The sequence below is a fragment of the Mesoplodon densirostris genome, chromosome 14 (genome assembly GCF_025265405.1).
Source record: "Mesoplodon densirostris isolate mMesDen1 chromosome 14, mMesDen1 primary haplotype, whole genome shotgun sequence".
NCBI lineage: Eukaryota > Metazoa > Chordata > Mammalia > Artiodactyla > Ziphiidae > Mesoplodon > Mesoplodon densirostris.
In genome coordinates this window covers 7,958,577-7,979,757 of record NC_082674.1, presented here as the reverse complement: position 1 = coordinate 7,979,757, position 21,181 = coordinate 7,958,577, and the positions used below count along the sequence as shown (strand labels likewise).

The following is a 21,181-nucleotide window of genomic DNA, read 5'->3' as shown; positions in this document are numbered from 1 at the left end:
ATCCCCTGTGAACCCTTCTGAGGTGTACCTTGTTGGAATTACTTTTTACCTCTCTGCTCCTAGAGCACTTTCAACTCTGTTTAGCATCCTTTTTAAGGTGCCTTGTAGCATAGAGGTTTGTTTGTTTGTTGCTCATTAGGTTGTGAATGCCTTGGGATCAGGAACTAGAACTTACCTATCTTTGTTTCTTCCTTGAACCTAAATCTGTCTTGGAAATGATACTTAGGGAAGACTTCGATATATCTCAAATATATATTCAGTATATCATAGAATTTTAGTAAGGGTTTGTCAGATTTTAGGTACATACAGGTAATAAACAGCCCAAGTTCCTTAATGCCTCATGGTTTACCAATTTTTTGTGTAGCTCGGTTATACAACATTCTGAGCTCAGCTACTTACTACCTTATTTACTCCCCATAGTGGAGAAGCAGCCAGTAAAACAAAGTCTGTTAAGTAGAGCCATAGTTTACCACAAACAGGTTCATTTTTTTCCAGCCTGTGCTTAGGCTGTTTACTTTACAGACCATGTTAAGTAGGTTAATTTATCTGGTTTCCAAGCCTATTGCAGATAAGGAACAATAGGAGAGCCCTGGGTGTATAAGATTATCATCTGTTTAAGTGAACAGATAAGTTTACAGTACAGTCTAGAAAATGTTTCTGTTCAGAGTGGTATAAATAAAAGGGAATGCAGCGTCAGTCCTGAGCTATCCAAAATGGGTCTCAATAGTAAAGTTTTATTATGTCAAAATCGTAGAGTCTCACATTATATCCTTTGAGAACAATTAAATGGCCTAGGATCGATGAGGCTGTCCTGTGAGGGATGGAAATATCCCTCAGGTTTCCGAATAACTCAGAGTCAGTAAACTTACACCACCAGCTCCCCATCTTGTTAATTCTTGACTTACGATTGATGCAACTTCCTCTCCCAGTTTTAGAATATGAAGTTGAAAGTCTCACTAATTTTCATTCAGTATAGTAGCTATGCTTAAAAAGCCATGTTTCAAAAACATGTATTTTCTTGAAAAATGTTTTTGTATCAAAAAATGTTAATTGAAGAAAATTCTTTCTAATGTATTAAGCATAAAGTTAGGCCAAAAGACTCAGTCTTAGCTCATTGTGTGCAACGGCCAACTAATACATATTTTCTGTGAAATAGGTGAATAGAATTTGATTGTGGGTAAGAGATAAGCAATTAGAAAGTTCTGGAAACTGATTCTTTTAACAATTTCATAATAATTTAATAAGTTGTGCTTTATGTAGCTTATTAATTTATTATTGAGTAAAATGTTTTTAAGCCACCTTTCTGGTCAGATTTTATTCCAATATTAACTGTAAATTTTGACGTTCTCTTTCTTATAGAGCCTTCCTAATATTCTCACCGATGATCGATTTAAAGTTATGTTTGAGAACCCTGACTTCCAAGTAGACGAAGAGAGTGAAGAATTTAGGCTTTTGAATCCACTTGTTTCCAAAATTAGTGAAAAAAGGAAGAAGAAACTAAGACTCCTAGAGCAACAGGAACTTCATGAAAAAGTAATGTACTCTTTATCATTTAGAATTTGCTCCTGTTTGTTTAAAATAAAGTTTTCTGTGTAAGTTGAAAGAGTCTTTGAACAAACTTGAGCTGTAATTTGTTTGACCTTCAGCTTAGGAATATATCTTACTTAATTAAAGATGTTTTTTCTGATGCATGCAATGGCACGTACTCCGATGGGCTAATGCTATTTAAAAGAAAATAGTGGGTCTGTGTTTTTGGTTGGGGGAGAGGAGCTGCTTCTTACTATTTTTATTTTCAGGAAGAGGAGGAAGAACCGGAAGGAAAACCAAGTGATGCAGAAAGTTCCGAGAGCTCGGATGATGAAAAAGACTGGGTTGCAGAGGTCAGGAAACAGCGCCGACTTCTCCAGCAGGAGGAAAAAGTGAAGCGGCAGGAACGGCTCAGGGAGGACCGGCAGACGGTCCTCAAGCCCCAGTTTTATGAGATCAAAGCAGGCGAAGAATTCAGAAGCTTCAGAGATTCTGCCACAAAGCAGAAGCTGATGAAGTGAGTAGCACAGCCTTCAGTGATGGTTCATCGAGTTGTCCCAGCCTTGCTTTTCTCCTTGCCCTAAAGGTGGCATTTGGATCTTTGGAGTTAATGTGAGGGAAGCACCACAAGGCCTGAGGGGAAATACACTGGTCTTTACTGTGATTATTTTTAACAATTTTTTGAGGTATAGTTTACATACAATAAGGTGCAAGGTGTGGCCCCATGAGTATTGGTAAATATATACGTTGGAGCACTTTTATACTGCAGAAGCCACACTCTTAAATTATGGTGGTAATTAAGAGGTAGCAACCCAAGCCAGACAGGTGAGGCATTAGGTCAGGGGCTATACCAGCTCTGTACCCTGTACTTCTCTAGCCCCCACCTTCCTGTTTTGAAAAAGGTGGTTTTTCAGATGGAAGAAGGGGGAAAAGGTGGGGAGGATATTGAGAGACAGGCTGACTTGTTTCTGGAATGGAGATATGCCTATTCATCTTTATTTCAGCAGTTTCTGGCAAATATCTGGGAAACCAAATGTTGAGCAAACCCTTCAACTTAGATCCAGGAGCACCTAGAAATTCTGGTTCTGACAAAAGAGATGTTGGTAGACAGAATCTAGTAATAGGCTTAATATCTTTTGAAGAAATTTCTTTACCTACCAACCTCACTTTTTTTTTTCATAACAACTTTCTTGAAATATAGTTTGTATAACATACAGGTCACGTACTTAAAGTGTGAAAGTCGTTGGTTTTTAGCCTATCCACAGGGTTCTGCGACCACCACCGCAGTCAGTTTTAAAACATTTTCATCGCCCCCAAACAAAATTCCTTACCCCGTTGGTATTCACCCCCATTTACCCCACCCCATCCCCGGGCATCCACTAATCTATTCTCTACCTCTATAGATTTGCCTATTCTGACATTTCTTTTTTTCCTTAATGTTTATTTATTTATTATTTGGCTGCGTCTGGTCTTAGTTGGGGCACGCGGGCTTCTCTCCAGTCAAGGTGCACGGGCTCCAGAGCACGGGGGCTCAGTAGTTGCGGCGCACAGGCTTAGTTGCCCTGCGGCATGTGGGATCTTAGTTCCCCGACCAGGGATTGAACCCACGTCCCCTGCATTGGAAGGCAGATTCTTTTTTTTTTTTTTTTTTTTTTTTTTTTTTTTTTTTTTTTTTTTTTTTTTTTTTGCGGTATGCGGGCCTCTCACTGCTGTGGCCTCCCCCGTCGCGGAGCACAGGCTCCGGACGCGCAGGCTCCGCGGCCATGGCTCACGGGCCCAGCCGCTCCGCGGCATATGGGATCCTCCCAGACCGGGGCACGAACCCGTATCCCCTGCATCGGCAGGCGGACTCTCAACCACTTGCGCCACCAGGGAGGCCCGGAAGGCAGATTCTTAACCACTGGACCGCCAGGGAAGTCCCTGACATTTCATACAAATGGAATCATATAGTACATGGCGTTTTGTCCAGCTACTTTTACTTGGCATAATGTTTTACATGTTCATCCGTGTTGTAGTATGTGTCAGTACTTCATTAGTTTTTATTGCCGACTAATATTCCAGGGTATGGATATACCACATTTTATTTATCCATTTATCAGTTGAAGGATATTTGTGTTGTTTCCAGTTTTTGCCTGTCACAAATAATGGTACTATGAACATTTGTGTATGTGTTTGCATGGACATATGTTTTCATTTCTCCTGGCTGCATACCTAGGAGTGGGATCGTTGGTCCCATGGTAACGTCATGTCTAACCTTCTGAGAAACCGCCAAGGAGGCTTCTTCATTTTACGTTCCATCAGCACTATGTGCAACCTCGCTTTTTATGTAGCTGTCATTCTTAGATTTTTATTTGGAGTCCTACTCAGAAGCAGAGGGAAGACTGCTTGTTTTCAGTATTCTGATTCCGTGGAGTGAATTTCTTTTTAGATTAACTGCTGTTTTTGTCTTGCATTATTTACCCCTAGCTCCTGGATCAGTACCTAGACCCGAGTAGGCACTTGATAAATCCTTGTGAGAGTGTGAATCTTCTATGCCTTGCCTACATGTCAGGCAACTCTGGAAGTTACCCTTTCAAGATCTGCTGAAAAAGAACTCATTTACCTGAAACCCAGGAAAATCTGGGAGCAGTTGTTTTCAGGGTAACCATGGTAACAGGAAGCCACAATTTGGGGGTGGGAGACATGACTAAACTCACTGACATTCTTGTTTTGCCTGTGGGTTGTAGTAGGATATTAATGTAGAAAACAAAAGGGATGAAAATTTAGTATTTAATGATAAATAATAGCTAAGTTAATGCACTGCAGTTAAACGTTCTTACTAAGTTAAACATCAATAAGTTAAACAATTGTTTTGAGAAGAGGAGCTATGTGAGTGATAATACTTAACACAAGCTTAAAAGCCAAATCCAGTTGCTTAAAGTAATAACCCTTTGGTATGAATAGCCTGCAGTTTGCTGGCATTTTGGCACATACTGCTTATTGAACTCTGGTCTTGACTGGATTATTCTGGCAAATCCTGAACTTGTCATATTTTAATGTTACTTAATGAAGCATTGAACCATTTATCCTTCAGACAGCTGTAGTGATTCCTTATGTTTATTCTGTGACTTACCACAAGGCAGTCAACAAAACACAACATCAGAAGCGAATGTATTATGTTTAAAAGTTCACTTGGACTTGCCCAACCTTAAAACCATTTCTATAAAGGGAAAAGTGAAGAGTGAATCCTGACTGGGTGCTTGAGTGAGTCCTTTGCTTGACGTAGTAACAAGGCTTTAGATAAATGCATATGTCTGTCAGCACCTTTTCATATGCCTTCCAGTCTGCTGCGCTTTGTTTGTGTGTCTGTTCATCCACCTGTCAGCCTCTCCACCCACCCATTCATCAGTCAGACATTCATCAGGTGCCTCATATGAGCAAAGTGCTGTTTTAGGCCCGGGGGATGGAAAGGAAAAGCACAGCTCACATACCCGTAGCGTTCCCATTCTCGCTGACACTGTGAGCTGTTCAGAGGCCTGGGGAGCGTGTACAAGGAAGAAAGAGGGTCAGTTTTTAGAGATTTGAGGCCATCTTTATTAGAGGTCATATTAAAACTGGTCTCTTGAAAGAAAAAGATGAGCACAGAAAGCAGGGTGGGAAAGCTGGCGTTCTAGGCCGAGGGGAGGGAGCGGTGTGGAGAGAGGACTGCTGTGTGCAAGTGCAGCAAGGGCGCAGAGTGAGTGGCAGGGGCGCAGCTGGTGAGCCGGAGAGGCTGTTAGGCCCGACCCAGGGCCTGGCGGGCCAGGGAAGGGTTTGGGCCGAGGTGGACGTGATCAGATCTGCTCCGCCCCTCCTCCCAACGATGGAAATACTTACACAGTAAAAGCAGCATGTTTGTTGTAGAAAATAAAAATAAAAACATAAGCGGAAAAGTCTCTATTTCCCAGAAACTGTTATGAAATACCACAGTTTAAGAGAGAAAATGCAGGGAGAAACTGGGCCTGTGAGGTGAGCTCACACACTGCACAGCAGTCCCAGCGGGAAGTGACCAAAGCCTGCAGTATGGGGTAGAGAGGAGCCTGAGTATTCATAAGCATGTCTAAGAATAAGACACACACTGCAGCGTTGTTTGGTTACTAATTGAATGTCAGAGGAGTCAGGGGTGGTGCTGAAATGTCTAGCAGTGTTGCCACCGAGATAAGGGCTACAGAATGAAAAACAAAGTTAAGGCTGAAGTATTGAGCTGGGTGTTCAGCACATCAAGTCTGCAAGACCCAGATGTCTTCTTGGTAACGTCCAGCTGACAGATGGAAATGTAGGAGGGGGGCTAGAGACATTGCTGTAAGAGATCCCAGCTTCATTGTGGGACCGAAACTGTGGTATAAAAAAAACTTCCCACAATTATGTAGAGCAAGATGAGGCCTAAGAGTGGAGCCCTTGGAAACAACAAGTATTTTTCTTGCGTCTATGATGAAAACCGTACACCTCTCTGACGACATACAAGTGCACGCAAAGTAACACATATGATTTTAGAGGTGTCGGGAATATATCGCTAGGCTGGGGCTGAGAATTCTGATTTAGAGGGCTGGTAAAGGAGAATACGGGCAGTAAACATTACTCTAAGGAGCTGCTCAGGAGGCGGGAGGAAAACGAAGGAGCCAAGCATGGAGAGAATTTCACCGAGAGGGGCCGGCACAAATGTCGGGCAGAGCACGGGAGTCCCCGGGATGGAGGTTGGGAAAAGGCCGCAGGAAGAGTGTCTTATTGTGATGAATTCCTCAGGATTGATGAATGAATGGGAGATAAAAGAATATTGTGAACAATTAGCATAGATGGTTCTCTCAAGACATTCGCAGTGAAAGGAAGGAATTCAGAGCCAGTAACTTGATAGGAAAAGGTTTTTAGGCTTGAGAGATGTGACTTATCAGTACGCAGAGAGGAAGGGGAGAGTGAAGAAATGAGAGACTGGACTGAATTGGCAGAGCTGAAATAGGTGAGCAGTCAGGAGTGAATGGGGCCAGGAGCACCGGTATATCTTCAGAGACAAGGGAGAGAAGTCAGGGTGGGTGGAGATGATTGTGTTTCTAGGTAGAAAGACGGAGTTCACGCCGGCTGGCCTCCGTCAGGAATCTGGGCACATCAGCCTCTTCAGTTACCTGGGGCAGCCTTGGTCTACGGCGCATGATGTAAATATTGGAGGTGTCTGTTGGTAAACCCCAGAGAAAGAGTCCTTGGGATAACTTGCTAAATTTCAGTAGTTGAGGATAGCTCCTCTTCTTGGGTAATAAATACTACATGCTAGGTGGCCCTTTCAGCCCAATTCATGAAAGCATTCTTTGAAGCACCTACCCTTTGGTAGGTCCTGGAAATTCAAAGATTTTTAAGACATTTTTTACCTTTGATGACCTCATCTTCACCAGCTACTTTAGTAGCTCTTGGTGAGCTGCTTATCATGTCTGCAACCGTATCCACTTTAAATTAAATAACTATGGCCAGTTTTTACTCTTCAGCTAATTTTCTTCACTGATTGTGGATAAGAACTAAAAGAATGCAGTCTCGTTTTTAATATAAACATTTTTAAAATCTAATTTTGAAAGCCGTTTAATTCCAAACTTTCACTTTAAAAAAAAGAGAATCTTTTTATTACTCCAGTAATATGTGCTCCAGTAATACACGAGCATATTATCATTGTAGTACTTAGGAACATAGGATGAAAGGTTAAAGTCTCTTCCTACCCACACTCCCTTCCTGAGGTCCTGCTCTGGGCACCTTCTTAGATTTCAGTCACTCCCATATACGCACACACTCACGTGTACAGTTGTAGCTTTTCTGCCTTTGACATGAAAGGATCACACTAACCTTGTTACTGTTTCACGTGCTCTTTTCACTGAACAATAGGTTTCGAAATTTTTTCATGGTAAATACATGGAGGTCTGCCTTATGGCTGCATAAATATTTCATAAAAGGCTTCCCTGGTGGCGCAGTGGTTGAGAGTCTGCCTGCCGATGCAGGGGACGCGGGTTCGTGCCCCGGTCCGGGAAGATCCCACATGCCGCTGAGTGGCTGGGCCCGTGAGCCATGGCCGCTGAGCCTGCGTGTCCGGAGCCTGTGCTCCGCAGCGGGAGAGGCCGCAACAGTAGAGGCCTGTGTACCACAAAAAAAGGAAAAAAAAATTATATATATATATATATATATATATATATATATATATATATATTTCATAAGATGGATGGGCCATGCTATCTAATTTTGGATGTTTAGGTTGTTTCTTGTTTTTCTCTTCCTTTTTCACAGTTATAAATATATACACATGTGCAAGAATTTCTTTAGACTGTCTTACCTAGTGATGGAATTTGCTGGACCAAAAGAGGTGTGCGATCAATTTGGCCAGATCGGCCTCCAGAAGGGCTTTGGGCCCTTTGCCCTCTTGCCAGGGTGCCTGTTTCCCCACACTTGCAACAACAGTGGATGTTAGGGATCTTCTAAAATTTTAACTGAGCTGCAAGTGGAGATCACCGATTCCATGGTTGCTTGAACTTATATCTGCTGAGATAGAGGCTTTGAAGCCACGAATGCAAACTGAAGGCACTGAAATAGTTTCCAATAACCTTGACAGTGTATGTAAATATTTGTCAAAGTTATGTATTTAAAACGAAGTACTTAAATTTTAAATACTTCTGTTTCTCCATTCTCTTCTTACTCCCTTTGATGTAGACTGTGTGGGGTGATTCCTTTCTGTTAAGCTCATTTCGCTCTTCTCAATGCTGTACTAAAGCAGGCGCCTTTAGGTATGTCTTCCACTCCCCTACCTCCCTTTCCTCACAGAGTGATTTAAAAACTCTGTGAAGGAGCATTATTTTTAATTAGTTTTAATTAAGGAAATAGATACTAGTGTGTGTGTGTTTTGTTTTGTTTTTTCTTTTTTTTTTTTTTTTTTTTTTTTTTTTTTTTTTTTTTTTTTTTTTTTTTTTTTGCGGTACGCAGGCCTCTCACTGTTGTGGCCTCTCCCGTCGCGGAGCACAGGCTCCAGACGCGCAGGCTCAGTGGCCATGGCTCACGGGCCCAGCCGCTCCGCGGCATGTGGGATCTTCCCGGACCGGGGCACGAACCCGTGTCCCCTGCATCGGCAAGCGGACTCTCAACCACTGCGCCACCAGGGAAGCCCAGTGTGTGTGTGTTTTAAAGCCTCAGAGAAGTAAATCATTCGGCTGTCCTGGGGCATCTAATAAATATCTAATTTGATTTTTTTCCCCTCGTAGTTTATGCCTGTTTTTCTTCATTCTTTTAATGCAGCCGTACTGATAGTTTAGGTTCTTCCCCCCATACCCTCTCCATCCCATACTGAGCCATTCCTGTCACTTTCCACCTTCTGCAGCCCATGTCTGTCTTCTTAGCAGTCCCCGCAGATGTGGGGGAGTTTTGATCGTCTTGTGACTGGCAGGGGGGTACTTTCTCCCTAAACCTCTTAACTTTACCGTCAGTTACAAAGCAGCCAGAGGCCCGCGACCTGAAGCCTAGACAGGAAGAGGAGCAGGACAGGGAGGGCCGGCCAGTGCTGGGCGAACGTGAGGAGGACGGGCAAGGGGGGTTCTGCGTTTTCTTCTTCGGTTACAGGAGACAGTTTTCAGGGGCCTGACTGCATCTTCAAACACCTCTGAGCGAATTCACACTTCAGGAATTCAGGCTTCGGGACTGGTGATTCACAGCCGCTTTCCGCGAGCCGACTTAAAGGGAGGGAAGTGGGACCTGCTTTACTGCAGGAGCCTCTGCCCTTGGCCCCTGCGTCTGATCCTCTGCCAGGGCTCCTCCTAAAGCTCAGGGCTCTCCAAGTCTCTCCAAGCAGCCGAGGCAGAACAAGTTTCAGCAGGTGCCCAGCCAGGTACACGGAGAGGAGACCGGAGCTTCTCTGCCCTATCTGCAGGAAATAGGTCACCCTGAAAAGAGTAGTCATTTCCCACAATTTACTTGAAAAGTCTTTTTCTTCCCAAATTAGTGTTCTCTGTGTACCACCTTGTCTCAGTGGCCCCATACTTACTCAGAGTTCTTGTTACCTTTAAAATCTCAGCATTTACAGCTCTGAAAGGAAAGAACAAAAGTGCAGTGAAGGGTTGGAGGAATTTGCAGAGCTGACATGAGTCACAGGCGCGCTGGAGTCAGTTTACACGTCACCTTTGAGTTCTGCTCAAGTGAAAAAAAGGCGAAACCAAACCTTAATTTCTCTTTCAGTTTGTCATGTGGAAGCTTGTCATTTAGAATACTTAGTGGACACATTTCCTGAACAAACCTTTATAAATCAGGCATGGTCTGACACACGCCTGGAAACCAGAAATTCTTCAGGTGGTATCCTGGTTTTAGGCTTGAATCCTTCTGTGGCCTGGGGCAAGTCCTAGAACATCTTGCCTCCCTTTGTGCCATCTATAAGAGGATAAACGCTTCTGTCTCAGGGATGTTGAAAGGATTAATTAGTTAGTCTGTTAAGAACTTTGAAGATGAAAAGTACTTTAAAAGTGCTTCTTAATAACATTATTGCTTAGAAAACAGTGCCACTTTTATGCTAACCACGTTTATGTCTCAAATCATGTATGTTTAGTACTAACTAGTAGTCATAAACTAGAGGTAGGGCTTTCAAAGGTGTAAACATCAAACATTGGCTTCAGAATTTCAAAGGAGCATCACTTTGTCTAATGGATCATTTAGGAGCTGTGTTCTACTCAGTAATTAGTTACAAAGATCATATTTCAGGAAAAAGAAGACCCTTTCACACAGTGCGCACACACCCTTTTAAATTCAACCACGTTTTTTCATATTAACTTTTAAAAAGGGTGCAGTTTTAAGTTGGTGCAAGGAGGATTGGAAAGGGAAGTATATTTACTTTTTTTTTTTTTGCGTTACGCGGGCCTCTCACTGCTGTGGCCTCTCCCGTTGTGGAGCACAGGCTCCGGACGCGCAGGCTCAGCGGCCATGGCTCACGGGCCCAGTCGCTCCGCAGCATGTGGGATCTTCCCGGACCAGGGCACGAACCCGTGTCCCCTGCATCAGCAGGCGGACTCTCAACCAATGCGCCACCAGGAAAGCCTATATTTACTTTTTTTTGAGGAAGGAACCAAATAGAAGAGAAAACCATATTCTTGTTTTTTGTTCCCTCTCTTTTCCCCTCCTAGTTTCATCCCAGGGATATGAGGGTGTTGCTTTTAGCCTTTTCTAGGAGGGCTAGAGCTAACTTTAAAACTTACTCAAAATGTCTGTCTTTAGGCTTAATTCTGTTTTTTTTCCCTCTAAACCAGCTTAACAATTATCTGATTTTATAATAATACATTATTATAAGAACATTCAGTGAAGTGTTATATAACTGGTACAAAATTCAAATTTAACGTCTTGATTGTTGTAGATGGCAGTCAGTTGCCGGGCACAGCAAACCATAACAGGGACAAAGATTATAAAAAGAGACCTTAGAAACATGATCAAGAAATGAAATGAAATTGAAATTTGGGCAAATTGTGTCAGAAAGGGTAATTCAGGTAAGAAATTGAAAGGAAAACACTTGGAGAAGTAGCAGTGAATAGGGCTGGATCAGATAGAATTTACCCTCAGTGTAACTGCTTTCGTTTTCTCTGTGTAATCAGCCGAGTATTCATGTTTCAAGTTGGTCATACTGTGGTTGATGAGTGTGGTCCATGAGCTAAGACCAAGTGAAGGACAAATCAGAATTCTCACAGCACTTCTCTGTGGCTTGACCTGGAGAGCTTCCTTTGTGTTCAGTCCTTTGTAGAAGGTGAATGGGTTGCTGAGATGCTCACATACCTAACTCATGCCTGGATCACATATAAAATGCTTTAGCAGCGTAAGTGCCACTGACCATTACAGTAAATTACAGGCTTCAGAAATATTGCTCCTTTGCATTTTGGCTTCAGAAATGTGATTTAGTAAGATAAGTAGCAACCATTGAAGTATGTGGAACCACCACTTAAAATATTAAATTAGCGGGTGTTTGGGGCAGCCATTGTTTCTGCTAGGGATCTGCTGAGTCTGAATAATGACGGTTTGAGTGCCCGCAATTCTCTCCATGGATTGTATTAAACGAGTGCCATTTTCTGTCTTTACCAAATTTGTGAAAGATCATTCCTCATGTGATCAATTCTAATTAAAACTTGTTTCAAATGGTAAATCAAAACGAAATGCTAATTAATATGTCATTCTCTTAAATTTCCTGCAGTAAAACCCTTGAAGACCGGTTGAAACTCGAAGCGAAAAATGGGACACTGAGTGTATCGGACACCACGGTTGGCAGCAAACAATTGACATTTACATTAAAGAAGGTAAGTTGCTTTTTAATGTTCTTTTTTAATTTACAGAAGAAAAATAGGCCTCCAGTAGTGTTGTGTGTGTGTGACCTCAGAGCTGCCTTCCCAGGCTTTTCCCTTGTTGAGGAGCTGTGTTCTCTTCAGGCATTTTTCCCGCAGCCAGGACGCGTCCTGGGCCGCAAGCACACTGCTTGGCCTCGGCAGAGCTCGCGTGTTTCTGGTGTCCTGAGGAAGACAGGGCCTCAGGGACCCCAGGCTTGGTACTGTTGGTAGGAGCTGCCATGTGGTTTCTGGGTGGCTGGACCACCTGAATGGGCCCTTCTAATAGAAACACAAGTCGTGACCGCCTGCGGTGTAATGGAATAGTTCAGGCTCACGTGGACTTAAAGGAGATCAAGAACTGGTGAGTTCTGATATGTTCATGGCAGTAAGATCAGCTTGTCCAGGGTACATAGTTTCTGCCGGTAGTAGGTTATTCTAAACTGACTTATAACAGTCATTTCTTTAGCCGGCTTTGATGATGCCTGGCACCCATTGAAGGATGAATAAACTGCTGTAAATATTTGCCAGTAACTCACGGGTGAAGCTCTTGCCAAATCTTGGTTCCCTGTGCACCGGTGCCGAATACAAATACAGAGACAGATTTGGAAGATAAGAAGTAGAGAGGCTTTTTATTTTCTTTGCCAGGCAAAGGGAAGACACAATAGGCTAGCGCCTCAAGAACCGTGCCCCCCCTTCCTGGGGAGTTAACAGGGATTCTTATAGGGGAGTTCGCAGTCCGAAGGGAGTGATAAGGATCAAAATGGTGAAGGTCTCACATTCTTCTTCTTCTTGCATTATTTCAAAACAGTCCCCACTGGAGTCAGGCAACCAGGTAATTAATTGGGTCCCTTAGTCTCTGGGTTATCAGTCTGTGACCTCCTTTCTGAAGTGCAAACGGCTACAAGGGGTGATTTGCTACAAGAGGTTACAGGGGGAGCAAATACCAGGTGCAGAATGTAAATTACACAGGATTAGGGGTGACAGGTTAGCTTTGTGAAGGACAGATCTAACTACAGACACTACAGATTAGTAACAGTTAAAATAAAACTAGGATTGATGAACTCTTTCAGGCCAGGTTATGTTTCTTCTCTAGCCTGTTCACTGTTCCCTTTATTTTTCTTTGTTCTTAGGAGAGGGAAAACTTCACTTCTGTTTTTGCTACATGGTTTTATTTTTCAGATTTTTTTTCTCATTTAGTCAATCTTCCTTAATATACATTGTCTCCAAGAGGGAAAGAGTGACAAAGACTCCGCCTCTGGTTCTTCTTTAAGATTGAGTTCTAACTCACGTATCATAAAACTCATCCTTTTAAAGTGTACAGTTCAGAGCTTTTAGTATATTCACCAAGTTGGGTGTTCATTACCACTGTCTAAATCTGGAACATACTCATCGCCCCAAAAGGAGACCCCTTGTGCAGTCACCCCCTACTCACATCTCCCCTGCCTATGGATTTGCCTGTTCTAAAACACTGTATATAAATAGAATCATTCAACATGTTTTCTTTTGCGACCAGCTTCTTTCACCTTAGCATGTTTTAAAGATTAATCCATGTTGTAGCATGTGTAAGAACTTTATTCCTTTTTATGACTGATATTTCATTGTGTGGATATACCACATTTTGCTTATCCTTTAATCTGTTGATGGACATTTGGGGTGGGTTTTTTGTTGTTGTTATTATGAATAATGCTGTTGTGAAAATTCAGGCATATGTTTTTGCACGGACTCATGTTTTTGTTGCTCCTGGGTATATACCTAGGAATGGAGTTGCTGAGCCATATGATAAGTGTTTAACTTTTTGAGGAACGGCTAGACTGTTTTCCAAAGCGATGGCACCATTCTACATTCCCACCAGTGGTGTATGAGGGTTCCATTTTATCCCCATCCTCGCCAGCACTTATTATTCTCTTTTTTATTGTTGTCATCCTAGTGGTTGTGAAGTGGTATCTCATTGTGGTTTTGACTTACATTTTCCTGGTGACTAATGAGGGTAGAGCATCTTTTCATGTGCTTATTGGCCATTTGTATATTTTCTTTGGAGAAATGTCTGTTCACATCCTCTCCCATTCATCTCTGATTCTTTGACAGTTCTCTTGGTGTCATCAGGAGCCTTGGCAAATGATAAGGACATTTTTTTTCTTAGTTACCATCCATTATCTCATATAGATACAATAAAAAGAAAAAGCAAAAAAAAAAAAGAAGAAAAATTGTTTTTTCCTTGTGATGAGAACTCTTAGGATTTACTGTCTTAACAGCTTTCATGTGTATAATATAATACAGCAGTGTTAGCGGTAGTCATCACGCTGTACGTTACATCCCTAGGACTTAGTTATCTTGTAACTGGAAGTTTATATCTTTTGACCACCTTTCTCCAAGTCCCCCCTCCTCCCACCCACCCCCCCAGAACGTCTTTATTCTAAGTGTAAGAAGCTTTTCAGTTAAATCTGCCTCCATTTAGAACAAATTTGCACTCTTACACTTCTCATTTAAATAAGCCAAAGCTGGCTGTGTGTTCAGATGAACTAATTGTGCCTGTACCTAGTTTCTTAGAAATTCTCTGTGTACCGTCAAACGTTTCCCGATTCCCTCTGAAGTCCAAGAGGCCGAGGGGGCGTCAGGCGCGCGGCAGCTGTGGGAGGACCTCAGGCCCGCGGCTGCCCTGGCCCTGTGCTCCCTCTGTGGCACGGAGTGAGCTTAAGGAGGATGCATGCACACTCCTTTCCCACTTTTTCCCCTTAATTGGAAGGTACTGAGTTGAATATCAGTTTGTATTCGTGGTAAAGTGAAAATAAGATGGTTCTGATTTTCTTGGGGTTTTTTCCCCCTGAAAACAAAAGAAGCACTCAGTAAAAAATACTTAAAACAGCCTCGTGGTTGAGTCTAGCAGAGGCTTGGAAACTATTTTGGGGAATGCATCAGTTGGTGTTTGGCTTATGCCTGTTTTATCATTTGACTAACAAAATTTTAACTATTAAGTCTTAGTTTTACTTAAGAGTATTTAGGGAATTGTTTGTGTATTTGTTTATACAGATCTTTTTATACTAGGGGTACGATATAGCCAGGTAAGATCTCGAGTTTTCCCAGTATTTTCATATGTGAATCAAATTGAGGGGGAAAACTTACGCTTTAATATTATTTAAAATTGTGAGGTGGCAAAACTGGGATTAGGTCCCAAATCCTGTTTCAAATGTCCTGTAGTTCAGTCCCTCAGGGGCCCTGGGTCGCTGCTAGTGCGAGGGTGTGGCTTTGTGTTCATCGTCCCCTGTCTCTGTGACAGGGCTGCTGTGGCTGTAGGGGAAGGAGTCGGGACGGGAACAGGGAGGGGAGTGAGCTCGCGGCTCTTCAGTTACAGCAAATGGGTCACATGATGGCGACGTCTTCCAAATACAGCCTCTTTTCAGAAGGGGGCTGATGAGAGGTTTTTCTGGACAGGAGTTTGTCTGCAGGACGATCGCCCTTGCATACGAGCTCCTGCGTAGGCTCCTGCCTTGTGGGGACCAGTGGGCAGGGCCTCGTGGAAAGGGGCTTTGCCACCGGACACATAAGGGAAATCTACTACTGATGTCTGTATTAGAGACGCATAACAGCACCTGACTTAAAAGCCCCAGCCAGAACACCCTGTTCATCTTTATTTTATTTTCCCAAAGTTATTTGGACAAGAAGCACTTTTTTTAGGGATACTTTTTTTTAAAAAATTAATAAATTTATTTATTTATTTTTGGCTGCGTTGGGTCTTTGTTGCTGCGCGCGGGCTTTCTCTAGTTGCAGCGAGCGGGGGCTACTCTTTGTTGCTGTGCGCGGGCTTCTCGTCGCGGTGGCTTCTCTTGTTGTGCGGAGCCGGGCTCTAGGTGCACGGGCTTCAGTAGTTGCGGCACGCAGGCTCACTATTTGTGACTCGCGGGCTCTAGAGCTCAGGCTCAGTAGTCGTGGCGCACAGGCTTAGTTGCTCCACGGCATGTGGGATCTTCCTGGACCAGGGCTCGCACCTGTGTCCCCTGCACTGTCAGGTGGATTCTTAGCCACTGCGCCATCAGGGAAGCCCTAGGGATACTTTTTAACATGAAAAAACAAATTCACTAACTTTACAGGGGTCTTGGTGACACCGTTATTTGGTCTGCTAGGGAGTATGCAGTTTCCCTCGGGGTTTCTGACTTTTCCGTTAATAAATATGTATCAAATACCTGCTCTGTGCCACATGCTGGGGATACACAGAACAAGACAGACTTGGTCTTTGCCACCGCAGTCCTCAGGCTATAGAGGGGGATACACCTACAGTCACATCACTGTAATGTGGGACGTGCCCCCAGGGAGGCCCGGGGCTGTGAGTGTCAGGGGCCTGGCCTGGACCTTGGAGTGCGGGGCAGTTGAGTGAGGGACAGGCTGGATCTTAGAGTCAAGTCAGAGCCTGGGTGGGGCAGGCGGGGTTCCAGGCGCGCTCGGGGATCTGAAGGCGCCTGTGCATGTGGAACAGCCATCTTGGGGAGGGGAGCTGTGGCTTCGGGTGTAACTAGAAAGACGTGTAGAGCTGTCCTGTGGGGCCTGGTGAGTAGGTCGTGTTCAATTTTAACCTCAGTCCTAAGAGCCGTGGAAAGTGATTGAAATGTTCTAGTTAGCAGAAGACTACATACTGTTGTTATTTTTTAAAAGTCCTGTGGCTGGAGGCTCCTCCCCTGCAGTGAGGGGCCCATGGGGTGCGGATAGCACCCCGGGCTGGGACGGGGCTGAGGCAGAGGCAAGGGGAGGAGTACACAGGGCAGGCTTTATTCTTTGCAAAAATGGTAATAATCAGAAAAAGAACTTAAATGATTATTCGGAATCTGTAAGAGTCTCCTAGAATAGGGGCGATTCATCTCTTTTTGGTCTTATAAATTGCTTTCCTTTCTCACGATTCCCTCACCTTCCAACTCTTGAAAATATTGAATCATACCAGCTGGAAGTGGACACAGGGACTTTCTCTTCAAGACTAAAATACAAAGGAGTATTTTCAGGTGCATGGAAAATACAGGTCACCGGCAGGCAGGCTGCGTACGTAAGTGTCTATAAGGCAGTGTTTTTCAACCTTTAAAAATTTGTCCCTGCCACTGCTTTCACAGTTACCTCCTGTCAGTTCCACCGGCTAAGAATATTTTTTTGAGCTTCATGGTTAGGAGTTTGTATTATCCAAACCACCAAAAGTGTTTTTAAAACTATATCACTTGTACCTTCATCGCGGATTCTGCGTTGAAACTCCTCTCTTTTAAGAATTTCTGCTAAACATAGTGAAACTGTTTGGAGAAGGTCTGGCTCTCACCCGAGTGTTGAGAACGGTGCCTTTCAAGCAGCCCGCCTGGAGCCCATGCACCCATTCCAGCCATGAACTTGTGACTGATGTGTCTGCCGAGCCTTTATCAGCATTTAATGGTAGATCTCTGCCTTTCAAGGGGAGTCTGACTTTTTGGAAATAGCCAAAAACTCTTTGGAACCAACTCTGGAGACTGAACGCTTAATCATGGGTGGGTTATTATACGCTTTCAGGGCACAGAAGTATTTTTCTGTCTTTAAGACAGTGTGAGTAAACTAACGAATGGCTCTGGCTTGTAAACGAAAGACAGTTCTACACGAGAAGTCGTGGACATCTTGAAAGCAATAGCGTCCTCTTAAAATTGGCTCTCCTGGGAGGGGCCGTGTTGTGTGGGGAGTTGGAAAGCCAGCCTCAGACCGTGTGGTTTAGACCCGTGTGTCAAGGCCGTTCTCTTCCCCAGGGGTTTAGGACTTCAGGTTTCACAGTGACCGTAAAGGTTGGCTCTCGTCCTGCTGTTCCTGCCGGAGCAGGGCAGTAATTGGTGGTTGTGCTGTTGGCGTTCTGATGGTCACAAAAAAGGGGTGTTGGCCTCTCCTTTCTCTTTCCCTCTCCTCACTTAATTTCCTCTTTTAGTCGGAACAGCAGAAGAAGCAGCAGGAGGCTGCGAAACTGCACCGACAAGAGAGGAAGACCCTCCGCCGTTCAGCCGGTCACCTGAAGTCCAGGCCCAGGAGAGGACGGCCGTTCCACTGAGTCTGGAACCGATCCCACGTGTGGTTCGGAGGAGCTCGTCTCCCCTACTTGACCATCGTGAGAGGGTGTTGTCTGCGCCGGGGACGCGCGCTCCCGGAGCCCCGCGGAAACCCTCGCTGCGTCTGCAGGGGGTGACATCTGGCAGCCGGTCCCAGGCCTCTGGTCAGACTGCGGGGCTGCGCCCACTGGCTGTGTGGTGCCCCCAGGGCACTTCTGTGCCTTGTGGCTCCCCAAGAACATTGTCCCTTTACCCGGTTTTAATCACGTAAACGAGGTGGTTGTCTTTGAATATTGTGAAACGTGCACCGTGACACGAGAGGTTCTCTTGTGCTGAAAACCAGGACTGACGGTCTTCCAGAAACTTCCTGGCACTGCCTGCCGCCCTCCATGAATCTACCACCCCGAGGTGCCATTCCTGTCTTGCCTGACTTGTGAGCGTTGGTTGTGTTTATGTTTATAAGGATATGCTGGTAGCTGTGTTGCTTGTTTATGTGTTAGTTTGGGATTTTTTAAAACATATTTTTATACTAAGAGAATATAAAGTAATGGTAATAACAGCCTAAAACAAGAAGTGGAAGCTACTGGATATTCTTTTAACTTGGCACAAGATGAAATACAGATTTTTTTTTTTTATTATTCTGTTTCTTAAGTGTAATTAGAGACATACTGGCTGGAGAAAATGTTTATAAAAATAAATGCTTTCATTTAACAGCTTCTTGGAGAGAGACCCATTCCTTGAGTTAAGTTGAGAAATAACTTTGGTTTCCTCAGTTTTTTGTGTATGAATGTGATTTTGGAGATGCGTTTCTTTATGTACAGCTGGGATAGTGACTCTTTGGATTGTAAATGCGAGAATCGAACTTGAAGTGCTGTGAGCAAAAAGGCAAAGGCGTCAGTTAACACAGCCAGGCTGTCCAGCCTTAACTGCCTCGGGACACCTGGCTCCAGGCCTTCCAAACCCAGGCCGGTCTGCCCTCCCTCCTTTTCTCCCTCCTGTTTCAACATTACTCCTGTTTCCTCAGGTCTCCCCTCTTCTCTTCTACACCCCCTCCCCATTGTATCTCCGCTTCTGTGCAGACTGGCCTGCTCCCCCAGGCAGGGAACGGCGTGGCTCCCACTGTTACCTCTGTGGTCTGAGAGAGTACATTTCCAGAAAAAAGGCGTATGTGTGTGTGTGTGCGTGTGTGTGTGTGTGTGTGTACACAGACACGGTCACCAGAAAGAGACTCTGGGTACATGGGCAGCCAACCCAACTTGTGTTGTGATACCAGAGGGTCCCCCACCTGTTCGGTACGTTCCTTTCTCACCTCGTCCCCTGAGCTCTTCACAGGGCTTCAGCTTTCTGTGGCTCGCGTTTCTGTCTCCCACGCTGCTGTCTTCAGGAGCTGGGAGTTTGAGAAGAACTTAAAGAAGGACACTGCCAGCTGGAGTTTTTCCCCAGGGGTTGAGGGTTGTGCTCCAGACCTGTTTCCTGGGGTCAGGCTCTTCCGTACATACACCTGGCCTTCCCGGGCCCCCTTCCCCTTCTTCCTTCGGGTCCTCCGTGTGCCGTGGAGCCAGTACACCACGCGCCAGACTCCAGAAGCAGGGCTGCAGCTGGCAGAGGGGCCTCGTTCGCCCTGTGAAGCTAGGGCTCGTCTGAGTCCGGAGCATCGCCAGGGCCAGGAGGATGGTGTGGACCCATTCTGGACGCTTGGGATGCTGGCAGCGGGGCCGGCCTGACCCAGGGTGGAGTCCCAGGCCTGTTGCTACCAGTTCCGTACCCACTGACCGTAACGTCTCTGAGTCTCGTTTGCTCCTGTAAGTGGGCCTGATGCTGTATCTCGGTGAGGAGTGAACGCGGCCCGTACGTGCACGAGCGCCTCGCACGGGTTCAGGAAGGGCTCGCCCAGCAGCCACGCCCCCTCCCCTCTGCACACGCGCCCCTCTGAATGCAACATATTCTTTTTTTTTTTTTTTTTTTACTATTTTATGTATGTATGTATGTATGGCTGCGTCGGGTCTTAGTTGTGGCATGTGGGCTTCTCTCTAGTTGTGGCGTGCGGGCTCCAGAGCGCGTGGTCTCCGTAGTTGTGGCTCGCGGGCTTAGTTGCTCCGCAGCACGTGGGATCTTAGTTCCCTGGCCAGGGATTGAACCCGCGTCCCCTGCATTGGAAGGTGGATTCTTAACCACTGGACCGCCAGGGAAGTCCCTCAATATATTCTTTAATATCAAGATGTTCCTAGAGCGAGGTGCCCCTCAGCTTTTGTTCTGGGGGATTCCTGAAAGGGCAGATGGAGGGCCTGAGCTGAATCTGTGAGGGACATTTGAGTAAAACTTGCTGGATAGATAGAAAGCTGCAGAGCGCATCCTCCAGGCCCCGCTGTTCCCCTAGCGACCCCTTAAACAGCCCCACCTCTTCAGAGTGGCGATTCCTGAAGCACCTGCTACAATCCCCCCATTTCTTTGAAGTCTTCTGTTTTAAAAATGTTAAACACGGGTTTCGTGCTCCATAATTTCCCTGTGTTTCTGATAGCTTCCTCAGCAGCCCGATGATGTGGCCGTGCTTCTCCAGGGCAGGGGGTTCCTGAGCCAGTAGGAGAGGCCCAGCCTAAAGCTGGGGGCGTGGGTTTTACCTCCGGACCACCCTGCGGTTACTGAGTCACGACTTCTCTAAGCCTGCCTGTACCAGATCCCCTTTGTTCTCTGACACCCTCGATCTGATACCTAATATATATATTTTTTTGGTCCAACTATTAAAAGAAAGTTGCTTCCAGCAGCTGGGGCAGTGGTTCCTTTTGGAGAGAGGGGAAAGTGGTCGAAGAGGGACATGATGGGGCGTCTATAGCACCTGGTTGATTCCAGTCCTTCACCTGGGTGCTGAGCTGCTCTCATGACTTGCACACTTTTCTGTGTCATGTTATACTTCACTTAAAGTCATAAGAAACAGAATTATTTCATCAAAGTCACATGTACCCATGATAACAAATTCCCAACTAATCCGTAACTACTAACAGTAGAAGGTGTATCTTTTCAAATATTTTTCTGTTCTGTGAACAACTGTATACTCTCACCATACCTACCATGATACCAACGAATCGTGCTATTTGCGATGTCCTCATACTATAACGTGCTGTTCAAGCGCCATTCATGGACGTCTTATTATGCCTGCAACTGAAATGATTGAAGTTCCTAAGACAGTTGTACGGGTTTCCACCTCATGGAAGACTTGCCTCACTTATCCTCCAGCTGCCGTGAGAAGAATGGGGAGAAGCGCCGAGGCCCTCGGGTGAGTCGGGCGGGCCTGGACGGGCGGAGGCG

The 21,181-nt window shown here is 45.0% G+C and overlaps 1 protein-coding gene across 1 annotated transcript in view; it reads left to right on the top strand.

The window, feature by feature from the left end:
* Positions 1-18,569, top strand: part of NOL10 (nucleolar protein 10) — an 87,546-nt gene extending 68,977 nt beyond the window's left edge. The window contains exons 18-21 of the mRNA XM_060117726.1: positions 1,360-1,533; positions 1,797-2,044; positions 11,720-11,822; positions 17,761-18,569. Of these exons, the coding sequence (XP_059973709.1) occupies positions 1,360-1,533; positions 1,797-2,044; positions 11,720-11,822; positions 17,761-17,880 (645 nt within the window). The 3' untranslated portion in view covers positions 17,881-18,569. The remainder of the gene's footprint in view (positions 1-1,359; positions 1,534-1,796; positions 2,045-11,719; positions 11,823-17,760) is intronic.
* Positions 18,570-21,181: the final 2,612 nt, after the last annotated feature.